This window comes from Hylobates moloch, unplaced genomic scaffold (assembly GCF_009828535.3).
Source record: "Hylobates moloch isolate HMO894 unplaced genomic scaffold, HMol_V3 SCAFFOLD_4, whole genome shotgun sequence".
NCBI lineage: Eukaryota > Metazoa > Chordata > Mammalia > Primates > Hylobatidae > Hylobates > Hylobates moloch.
The window spans coordinates 84,626,957-84,639,350 of record NW_026652279.1 but is presented as its reverse complement, the minus strand read 5'-3'; the positions used below and the strand labels follow the sequence as shown (position 1 = coordinate 84,639,350).

Genomic DNA, 12,394 nt, shown 5'->3' with positions numbered 1-12,394 from the left:
GAACATGCAGATTAACCCTGGATTAAGACATTATTTTAAATATAACTTTAAAGAAGTAAAGTTATCCAGAATTACTTTACCCAGGAACTGACTGACTTTTGCTGCTCCTCCTGTAGCTTGCTTCGCTATATAAAGTCCCTTGGTAACAGCTGGACTAACTTCCACAGGTTTTTCTTCTGGTTGAATCCGCTCTCGGAGTTTAGAAGCACCTTTCTGGATTGCTTTGCCAGTAAACTCAGCACCTTTGACTAAACCCCAACTCACCCAGGAAGCACCTTTTTAAAAGAAAATTTAAAATTGCACAGTATTAGGGCTAATTATGCTTTTAAACACTTTAATAAATATTATCAACCAGAAAAAAATAAAAGGAGTATGATATTCAGATGCTAAATGTGCCATGTCATAAACTTTCAAGCTAACTTTATACCTACAGTTTTCTTCCTGAATACTTAGTGACACAGTTCTGCGTTACTCTATGCTGCCACTACCTAGTACCTAGGAGGCCTGAGATGTAGTGGCAGCTGATAATTTCTGAAGATGACCACAAACAGTATCTCTATATGTTACTTACCACAGTATATTACTGTTACATATTCATTTTTAGTTTTGGTGCCATTAAGATAGAATTTGGCTAAAGAACCCAGTTATTCTTGTTCTTTTTGCCTTAGGCCAGGCACCACTTTTCCCCATGAAATCCTGAGGGAGAAAGAAACATCACAATATGGAAACCAAAGAAACTGCCTCTCAAACACCAAGGCAGAACTCTTACTTTCTTCAGGCTAAAAGCTTTAGTCAGGTGGTCCTGTTCCTTCCTGAATCCTAAACCCAAACTCTTGGATCTCAGCACCCTTTAGCTTGCTACACATACCTGAATGACAAAAACATGAGAACACTCAAATGCATGAGAAGAGAAAATCTAAAAGAAGAAGAGAGAGGCCCAGATAATTTAGCCATTTCTCATGACAGTGGGCCCTAGCCCTTTGCTTTGCTTATGTTCTCGCAGCTTGAATGACAGAAGTGCTCACCAGAGGAACAGAGGGATGGAAGGGCCTTCTCTAGTGAGGACAAAAGGTCCTCAGCCAGTGGAAATGTGGGGAAAGGAGTGGGAAAGGGATGGGAAAAGAAAAAATACGTAAGAACAGTGTCCCCTAAGATGGAAGAAGTATTACCCTACTCTGCAGAGACTTTCAATTTCAAATATTTCTTTTTTGGCTAACACTTAACAATGAGCTTTCAAAGCTGAACATATGAAATACTTAATTATATTCTCTCTAGGTCTGTGGCATGGTTTTACATGATTACTCCAGCCCATGAATAAGCATCCGGCAATTATGTGAAAACCACAGCAGTTTATTTTAAAATGTTAACAATGAAAAGTGACATGTAATAAATAATTAGAAATTTTATGTTTCTCTTCCTGTTTTAGTCAACATGTCTACATCCAGCTCCAATTCTACCCCCACTGTCTTACCTGACAACTTCTGGGGAAGTGCAGGATTCAAACCCAAGCAAATAGGCTTCCATAAACAACAAAAGGCTTGAAGATGTCCATTTAAAAAAATTTATCTTTTTAGATTAACTTATAGGTTGAAAAGTTTTAAGAAACCAATTGAACATGAAGACTGAGAAATCATAAAATAAATGACAATGAAACAAAGGAGACTATAATCCTATAATGAAACTATAAGAAATAATAGGGATGAAGTCAAATGATGACTGAGAAAAATAAATGGAAATGAGATAAACAAAAAGTCACAGCACTAATAAACAGAAATACTAGATGCAAATAATCACATATCACCATGGAAGTATACAGTATACATAAATATGTCAAAACTGTAAACACTGCAACAGAAGATAAGGAAATGCAATATTTCATTGGTAGCTATGTAGATATTTTAAATGACATGTACAATGCCAGATATAGATTGGTTCTGTTCACGTTTGCATCCTATGCACTGAATTAATGCTGCCATATGGCAGACCATGAACGTTTGCTAAATAAATAAGACATTGGCAGATGTTAAAATTACCTAACTCAAACCTAACTACTACAGCTTGTGGGACACTGTCCACTTTTACTGAACTAAAGAAAGCTACCATTTACAGTTGTTATTAAAAACAGAAGTCCCTGACCAGGTGCAGTGGCTCACGCCTGTAATCTCAGCACTTTGGAAGGCCAAGTTGGGCGGATCACCTGAGGTCAGGAGTTCAAGACCAGCCTGGCCAATATGGTGAAACCTTGTCTTTACTAAAAATACAAAAATTAGCTGGGTGTGGTGCCATGCACCTGTAGTCCCAGCTACTCAGGAAGCTGAGGCAGGAGAATCACTTGAACCCTGGAGGCTGAGTTTGCAGTGAGCTGAGGTAGTGTCACTGCACTCCAACTTGGGTAACAGAGCGAGACTCCGTCTCAAAACAAAACACAAAAACACTGAAGTCCCAAATCACAGCTTTCTCTCCTGGTAAAAAGCTAGCTGAACCCTAAGATTATATAGAACCCAACTTTTCTGGTAAGTTTTAATAATTTTATCATGAGAAATATGAGTTTAAAACACTGATCACTGATCTTTTTATTTTCAGCTTTTGATATTCTTTATCTCTGGCTAAGAGAGGGGAAAATTGGCAGAAAATTGGCTAGCACATGGCTACTACTGAATTTCCAATCATATGACATGTATCTTACGTTTGATGTAGTCCTCTAAAAACCTAGAAATGATTTGTCTTAGCACTTAACCACCCTATACCCATCAAAGTATAAATTGAATATACGATTGCTCTTTGATGTTTTGTTCATTCTGTATAATTTATGCTAGAATAAAGGTCTTTGTGGATCTGACAGCTGGAAGACTGTACTAGGCCAATGGAGTCCCAGAAAGAATCTACTGAAGAATAGGAGGACTTGTTTGTCGATCCTTTAACAGACTGAATAAACCAAAATGGCGAAGTTTTTGCCAGGGCCTAGAAGCATAAAATGGTAGCAAAAAATGCATAATCTTGGAGAAACCTTAGGGAGGCATCATAGTTGCCTCCGTTCTGCTCACTCGCAGCCCTAGGATGATATGTTGGAATAGGTAGGCAGAAAGTGATCATTCCCTCTCACTCCATGTCAACTTTGCCTAGCATTCCAGAGTCCATCTGTAAATTAAATTAGGAAAGATTAGGGAGTTGAGAGGGGACATTCAAATACCCTTGATGATCTTTTGCTATCTCACAAGCACTAAAGTGTTTCAGAATGGTTGAAGGTAGATTGCTCCAAAGGTGGGCTCCATCAGTCTATTGTCAGCAACCCTCTACCTTCTCCCAAATTAGCTTACTAGGCTCTACTCCATTGATACCGCATAGCCGCTGCCTTCTTAAAGTGTTAAGTCTAGGTTTCTCAAGCCTATACAGGTAAACTTTAGGAATGGTTGTTTTACTTTTTTCACCTTTTATATTAGGAAAACCTCAGACTAGCTTTCAGTGATCTTTACTTATTATTTGACAGTGGACAGGCACCAATTATGGGCTAAGATGAATGAGCTCAATTTATATCTCTGGTTACTCATTTTGTACATAGACTGAATTAGTCAGGTAACAATGGTCTCTTGATAGATCAGATAATTTTCCCTGGAGTAAATCTTTATTAATTTTCTGCCCCCCTTTGTTTTACTTGTATCGTAAGCATTTGACGAACTATTCGTTCTACCTATTAAAAAGCTCATAAAGAGACATATACTCTGATAGGCAGTTAAATGGTTTACCATTACCAACTATGAGGACATTACTAGAACCCCAGCCCTGAAGGTATAGAAAAAAAGGAAAAGAGGTTCTGGCATGAAGAAACTGAGGTCTTAAGTAATAAAGAAGGCCTCCTAGTGTTACCAGAACACAGTTTTTGCTTGTTTTAAAATTATGCACTGCTGAAAGTTCTTTTAAAATCTCCAAAGAGACCTCTTCCCAGGATTAACTGGCTGTACTGCTTCTGGTAGCACCATGGTGTGGTATCTATAGTACCTAGGAGGCCTGAGATTTAGTGGCAGCTGATAATTTCTGAAGATGACCACAAACTGTCTGCCATTCTGAACGTTAATCTTTCCACAAGATTTTGACATTCTTCTCAGAGGGAAGTGGGGTCTGTGTCACATTCCTTGCATCTGGGCTGGCTTGTTGCTTGCTTTTAACCAAATGATGCTGGAAATTTCCAAGAGTATGTCAGAAATGTTAATGCAGCTTCTGTCTGTTTGCTGGATGATTCACATTTGAAGCCCCAAGTCACTATGTAGAAGCCAGACTAGCCTAAGGCCACCATGCTGGGTTTCAGAAGTCCAGCCATAAGAGGCCATGTGTAGGCACTCTATTTGGCAGTCCTAGACTTTGACCTCTCCCAGCCTAGATGCCAGAGGTGTCAGTAATGATTCCAGTCTTCAGCTTATTGTCAAGTCACTAGCTAGCCTTTGAGTCTTCCCAGATGAAGCCCTTAGATACCATGAAAGAGATATAAGCCACTCCTGCTGTGACCTTTCCAAATACCTGGCCCACTGAATTCCACAGAAACAAATGTCTGTTGTTTTGTGCCTTTGGGTTTGGGGCAGTTTGTTACATAGCAACAGTAAATGGAATAAACTTATAACAGTATTTTCACTCGCATCCGTGTGAAAGGAACACCAAACAGGCTTTGTGTGAGCAACAAGGCTGTTTATTTCACCTGGGTGCAGGCGGGCTGAGTCCGAAAAGAGAGTCAGCGAAGGGAGATAAGGGTGAGGCTGTTTTATAGGATTTGGGTAGATAAAGGAAAATTACAGTCAAAGGGGATTTGTTCTCTGGCGGGCAGGAGTGGGGGTCGCAAGGTGCTCAGTGGGGGAGCTTTCTGAGCTAGGATGAGCCAGGAAAAGGACTTCCACAAGGTAATGTCATCACTTAAGGCAAGGACGGGCCATTTTCACTTCTTTTGTGGTGGAATGTCATCAGTTAAGGCACAGCAGGGCATTTTCACTTCTTTTGCGATTCTTCAGTTACTTCAGGCCATCTGGGAGTATACTTGCAAGTCACTGGGGATGCGATGGCTTGGCTTGGGCTCAGAGGCCTGACAAGTATAAATTCCAAAAACTTGGGAAAATGACCTTTGAATTTAGTGTGTGGGAGTAACAGGCAAGTTTTCTGAATAATGGCCTCCTAATAATAATGCTTAGCAGCCTATAAAGTTGGGGGGTAGGGTAGTAAAAGTGAAAAGGTTTTTCATTGCAGTTTCTTTGTAAATCTCTTTCAAGGGTCAATTTTAACTATCGCAATTACATTTTAAAATTTGGCTTTATCTTTTCTTCTTGTCTCAAGCATAGTTCTTTGGCACTAGGAAACGTATTTTATTAGTTCCTAGCTAGCTAATTATTTTAGCTTGTTGGTTTTTTATGTTGAAGATTTCCTCTGCTTTAGACATCTTTTAAAATGGATTTTAGTGGACATGGAAATCTGAATTGACAGTCGTTTGAATGAGTCAAGACCCATTTAATGGGGTAATTTGACATACTGAATGGCAATATTTAAAAAACAAAATAAAAGGTATAAATCAGAGAGTTACTACAGCTAAAAAGCTACGTGAAATGTTAACTAATTAAGGTAGAAAGACGTGTCACTAATGATCATTCTGGTTTCAGAATAATTGATCTGAAGCCCTTTATAACCATAATTAAACAGCAGAGACTACTTCTCAAAGAGCTTGGCTATAACCCTCAGATGTTCTCATGTCTGCACTGCTGTACAGTTATACAGTGCTGCTTTGCTTCCAAAGATGAATGAACATGTTCTCATTTTTTGCGTGGGTATCTGAGTCCATTTGTGCTGCTACAACAAAATATCATAAACTAGTAGCTTATTAATAACAAAAATTTATTTCTCACAATTCTGGAGGCTGGGAAGTACAAGTACAAGACTAAGGTGCTGGTAGATTTGGTCTCTGGTGAGGGGCCCACTTCCTGGTTCATAGAATGACACCTTCTTACTGCTTCCTCACATAGTGAAAGGGACAAGGCAGCTCTTTGGGATCTCTTTTTTAAGGGACTAATCCCATTGATGAGGGCTCCTCCCTCAGGACCTAATCACCTCCCAAAGGCCCCACCTCCTAAAACCATCACCTCAGGGGTTAGCATTTCAATATATGAATTTTGAAGGGACACATTCAGACCACAGCTGAGAGATAGAGGTAGGGGGAGGTTAAGAGGGAGCTTCAAAGGGGAAACGAACGTAACTAATTTTAGATTCAGAACTATTAATAGTTTGAAGATTGCTGAAGCTTTTCACTATCCATTTTCCCAATTGTAAACAGAATAATAGGCCAGGAAGAATTTATACTTATATGACAATATCTGATGTTTCAAAAGACTAGTTCCTTCTACATTTATTTCTAAATTGATCATTTAAAACCAAAATACAAAATATTATCTTTCTCAGTATTCCCTAATAAACAATATCTTTATTTGGTTCCAAAGGCTTAATGTCATACAGGGAAAAAAAATTAACATTACTGTAATACCTGACAAAATGTTGTGAGCCACTTTTTCACTCCATTCAGGTAATTCTTTTGGTTTTTCTTCTGGAACTGGCTCACATGGTACAATGTGACTCAGGTTAACTTCCTCACTTGAAGTATCTTTAGCCTAAACAGTCAAAATGTTTCAAAATGTGAAGAGTTAGTACTAAGAGGGGGAAAACTGTAAGCATTATATAACAAACATGAGGCCAACAAATACTAGACGTAATTAATGAAAAATATCTCCAGCCAACCTAGTTACCAGTATGGTCTTATGAAGTACAATACCAGAACTGCCATGAAGTTGAAAACTGTTCTAGTCCATATAAATCTTGACTGGTAAGATTTAAATACCAATATAAGTCCAATATGGCATTTATCAAATCATTTAAATTGACTTTTTTCTTTTCTGGACTGGACTGATTTCCTTCAAACAGATATCATCCCTAGATACTAGTGTGCACATGGTACTCAGTAAGATTAAAAGATTTTTGTTAAATGATTCAATCAGTAAGCAAAGATGAATTCGTAAACTGGTTTTGACAGAGATCAAACAAATGTCTAATTTGAAACAAGAAGGAATATATAAACACAGAATAATCTGCTATTCCATTTAAGAGGAAATGGAGAACATATATCTGTACTTTGCTAACTGAACAGCTGTGATGAGAGCCTGGGCCAACGCCCAAACTCTTAAAGCTAAATGAACTCATTCTAAGAAATAAGACACAGGCTAACTCAGACCTCATAGTATTAATATAATAAAATAACTTGAAAATCAAAGTGGCCAGTAATACAAGGAATGTCACATAAAATATAAAAACAACATTAAACAAAACAACTTCTACGTGGGATAAAAGTCACCCATAAGTAAAATCTAAAGCTTTTCACTGCATATACTTTTTAATATCATTTGATTTTTTTTAGAACAAGAAATTAAATTTTAAAACATGAAGTTCTAAATGATACGGAAGAATTTCCAAATATACCGTTAAGTAAAAAAGCAAGGAGCAAAACATTATGTTTTACATGCCACCATTTATGTTAAATATTATATGTCTGTGTGTGTGTGTGTGTGTGTGTGTGTGTGTGTATTTAACTATGCATAAAATATATCTAGAAGGACAATAGAAGTTAATAATTTTGTGTCTGAGGCCAGGCATGCTGGATCACGCCTGTAATCCCAGCACTTTGGGAGGCCGAGGTGGATGGATCACCTAAGGTCAGGAGTTTGAGACTAGCCTGGCTAACATGGTGAAACTGAAACCCCGTCTCTACTAAAAATACAAAAATTAGCTGGGCGTGGTGGCGGGCACCTGTAATCCCAGCTACTCGGGAGGTTGAGACACGAGAATTGCTTGAACCCGGGAGATGGAGGTTGCAGTGAGCTGAGATCGCACCACTGCACTCCAGCCTGGGCGACAGAGTGAGACTCCATCTGCGGGGGTGAGGAGACAGGGAAAGATTATGTGTCTGGACAAGGGAGCTAGGGGGTTGGTGGACAGGAATAGGGCCCAGACTTATTTTTTACCATATACTCTTTTGTACCCTTTAACTTTGGTTTCTTGTGATTAATTTTAAAACAATGTTTTTAAGTAAAATATATATCTTGGAACCATTTTGGACTCCCGATATCCTCATATAGCTGGTCTAAAATGTTCAACATAAACCACAGTGACACTTTGCAAATAAATGTAGAATATTCACGTGATATTCATCAATTCCAAAGACAATTATTGAGCATTTACCATGTGGAATACAGCAATGAACAATACTAAACTACCTATGTGATACTCAAGACAATGCTGTCTTATTCATGTACTTGCTTATATTACCACTTCTGCCTAGAATCCCCTTAAATTTGCTATTCATATGGCCAACTCTTCTTTATCCTTCAAGACTCATTTTAGTCATAATGTCCTGTAGGAGGGGGCTCCTCACTGCTTCCCACACCACTCATCCACCCACACATCTGTTAGGCTAGGCTGCATCTTCTAATAGCCACATTGGATAGAAATGATCTCTTTGCTAATCTGTCCTTTCCATTAGACAGTAAATTCACTGAGACAAGAAATTAAACTTTTTCCACTATGTATGCCTAACATTCTAGCACTCAATAAATATTTCCTGAACTCTAATCCAAATTTACCAGTTAGAATATATTACATACTCAGAGCCTATGAAATGAAAGAAGAAACCACTCAATATATTTTTTAAAATCAAATCTCTGTCCTGTTGCCCATCCATAAAAAAAAAACAGGAAACTGAATAAAAATGGCAGAGTGAAAGAAAAAAAGAGACAGCAGCATATCTAGCCCCCAAGCTCTTGGTGAATATAGAAAGGCAGAGAATAACACAAAACAAATAAGAAAGTATGTGCATCATTAATGCAAATATAAAAATATTTTGGCCAGGTGTGGTGGCTCATGTCTGTAATGCTGGCTACTCGTGGAGGGTGAGGCGGGAGGATCACATGAGCCCAGGAGGTCAAGGCTGCAGTGAGCCATGTTTGCACCACTGCACTCCAACCTGGGTGACAAGGCAGGATCCTGTCTCAAAAAAGATAAAATCTCTCAAGTGGTGGGAAAAAAATCTATCCCCCAAACACAGAGTATCTTTTAAAATAGTTTAACACACACTTTAAAAGGGAAATATTACAACTGATTCTAATTGTTTTTGCCAGTGATCACTTTGTTGACTATGCACAAGTTGCTTTGCTTTAGTATATGGGAATATGATCATATAAATATACAAAACTGGAGAAAGGTACCATTAGAAGACAACACACACACTTATTACTCTTTTATTTACCCTTTTTCCACGTTTTCCTTTATGACGTACATCCTTATTGCCTTGGTCCAACTGTTTCACATCAGTGCCAGAGGCTTCTTTTAGTTGGTCAGAGGAGGGTCTAGTTCTTCCAGGGATTTGGAATTCATTTTCTTCTTCTGCTCTGTTCCAGTTGGCCTAGAGAATAAAGGTTTAAGCTTAGCTCTAATCAGAATTTTTCTTAGATGACTTTCTCCCAGCTATATTACACCATGCTCAAATGACATACTTGTTTGAATGTCAGTTTGGCAGTCTATAAGTAACAACTACTTTTGCTTTTTTCTCTACACTTCTCTTTTGTCTCATCACCAAACCCCAAATCTCTGAGTTCTTTGGTTCATAGCATATGCCTAAGTAAGTTTCAAAAGACAAAGTATAAAAGACAACTTATAGCAGTTGGTGGTATAAGTTATCTTTGAATCAGCTGCAGCTACATTTAAATTTAATTAATGAATAAATTTTAGGTAACATATACAAGAGAAAATGAATTTAAAGGCAATTAACAAAACTCATGTCCACTACATTATGCATTATTGGAAGGTTTATTTTTTAATTTTCTGCACAATATACACTTTGCTGAATGAATGCTTAAGAGTAAAAACCAGTCAAAATTATAGGCTTATGTTTACAGTTGAAGTTCTGGGACAGTAAAGCAAGCTAAAAATAACATACAAATACAAAAAAACAAAATTGAAGAGAGAAAATAAACATACAACCTAAAAGTCTGCTTAGTTTCTTTCCTAAAGCCCAGTAATACAGGTCCAGTTAATGTAGGGGTGAAGGGAGAAAAAGTTCCAAATTAGGTCTGTGAATACTTAAGAGCATCATTTCACTCAGCTAGTAAACAGAGAAGTGAAGATGAATTCCTTCATTTGACCATATTCCTGCCTTTGTGAATTCCTCCTCACAAGTACAATGAGGCTACACACTTCTGTATGCTGATCACGTATTTTGTTAAATAATTGCTGCTATGCTAAAGTATTGGTTTGTTGACCACCAGGTAGGTCATTCTCGGGTGAACAGGGGCTGATTTTATATTTTTATACACACACACATCCCCCACACCTTTGTGGTCTCCTGTTCTTATACTTTGCCCATCCCACCACTTAACACAGTAACTGGTTAAATAATGAATTCCAAGTATCTGCTGATTGAAGGAGAGAATAAAAGATTATACTATTATAATGCCCACCTCATTCAACCCTTGATGACTGTCAATGTTCATAATCAAAAATACTTTTTCCCTGTTGCTACAACAATATATAAAGAAAGTCTCTCCATAATACTCTATTCAAGTTCCCTGTTAAACAGAAATACTCTATTTCTACAGGTACGCATGTGGGCAGAGGAAACATGGCAAATAAGGAAAGTTCCAGGATGATCATATTTTAAATCATATTTTCTTTTTTTTTTATTTGGCCTTTATTTACCACAAGAACAAAGATAATTATCTCAACCAAAGCCTGTTTCTTCCTCAGAATGCCAACCATACCCCTTAAAATGTCCAATATAACCTATCTACTAAAGCTAAAATTATCTTCATGTCACCATTTAGACCCATTAGTACACTTTTCCAGCTGAGCAGTAAAACAGTGGTGAAAACAATAGCTAACATTCACAGAGCATTACCACTCGCTCTGATGTAAGTGCTTAACGTATTTTTAATTTTCACCACAGCCCAGTGAGGTGGACACTGTTATTATCCCCATTTTATAAGTAAATTAAAGTATAGAGAAGAGCAGTAACAGCTGAGCTAAACGGCTATTAAGTGGAAGAGTTTGAATTCATATACAGGCAATTTGACTCTAGAGCTCACAATCTTAACCATTATTACAGCAAATTCCAAGCATGTAGCTGTGAACACACAAACAAATGATAAACTGTCAGTCTCCTAACCTTGATCACAGTAGAGGTTATTACAATTTCTCTAAAAGCTGAAGTGCTTATGTTAGATTTTTTTCACCCTAAAGATGATCACACAAGTTACCTGGAGCCGAAGGTCAGACATTTGCCTTAACAGATCCTCAAAGAGCTCTCTATCATCCTCTGGTAACTCAGAGGACAGGACGACCCCCACAAAGCATCCTGCTGCTTGTAGCATTGTATCAGGAAACATGTAGGCTCCCGCAGTACATTTCAGAACTGGAGATCTATCAGGAACTAGAGGATATAACCAGTCACAAACCTGAAAAGATTCATTGGAAGAAAAAAATATATACATATAAATTAATGAAACTAGATTTTCACTTACATTTTAATAAAACTGTTATACTAGAAAATAAACACTTCAAAGTTGGGAACGTATTTTAAAAGGCTTTATAGAACCATCAACATCAACAAATCCCCAAGAAAATTAATCATTTGCTAGTCTGATCTTCCTGCAATAAGGACTGTGCTAAATATGCCATGGTTCCACTAATTATACAATCTTAAAGCTGATGGCCTTAACTAGCCCAGTGTTAACCAATAATGACTCTAGCTTTAAATAAATAATAATCAAAGTAAATTAAGGTTTTCTTCGTATTTGAAATTAGATATTCCTTTTGTGGTAAATAAACTATTTTCAGGTATTATTTACTTGAAATATTTACTGAAATAATAGTATTTACTGATTTAATCCTCCTAACAATCCTATGAAATCAGTTACTATGATTGTCATTTTATGTACAAGAAAATTGAGGTGCCGGGCGTGGTGGCTCACGCTTGTAATCCCAGCACTGTGGGACTGTGGGAGGCCGAGGCGGGCGGATCACGAGGTCAGGAGATTGAGACCACGGTGAAACCCCGTCTCTACTAAAAATACAAAAAAAATTAGCCGGGCGTGGTGGCGGGCGCCTGTAGTCCCAGCTACTCGGAGAGGCTGAGGCAGGAGAATGGCGTGAACCCGGGAGGTGGAGCTTGCAGTGAGCCGAGATTGTGTCACTGCACTCCAGCCTGGGCGACAGAGCGAGACTCCGTCTCAAAAAAAAAAAAAAGAAAAGAAAAGAAAATTGAGGCACAGAGAGGTCAATTAAGTTGCTCAGAACCAACAACTAAAAAGTGGAGCTTGGATTTTTAACA

The 12,394-nt window shown here is 37.9% G+C and overlaps 1 protein-coding gene across 6 annotated transcripts in view; it reads right to left on the bottom strand.

Annotated features, from left to right (window-relative positions):
- Positions 1 to 12,394, bottom strand: part of SPART (spartin) — an 87,378-nt gene that overhangs the window by 13,176 nt on the left and 61,808 nt on the right. For all 6 annotated transcript variants that reach the window (XM_058437666.1, XM_058437665.1, XM_032150472.2 and 3 more), the window contains 4 exons: positions 11,322 to 11,519; positions 9,317 to 9,472; positions 6,509 to 6,632; positions 81 to 275 (listed from right to left, as the gene is read on the bottom strand). In XM_058437666.1, coding sequence (XP_058293649.1) covers positions 81 to 275; positions 6,509 to 6,632; positions 9,317 to 9,472; positions 11,322 to 11,519 — 673 coding nt within the window. The remainder of the gene's footprint in view (positions 1 to 80; positions 276 to 6,508; positions 6,633 to 9,316; positions 9,473 to 11,321; positions 11,520 to 12,394) is intronic.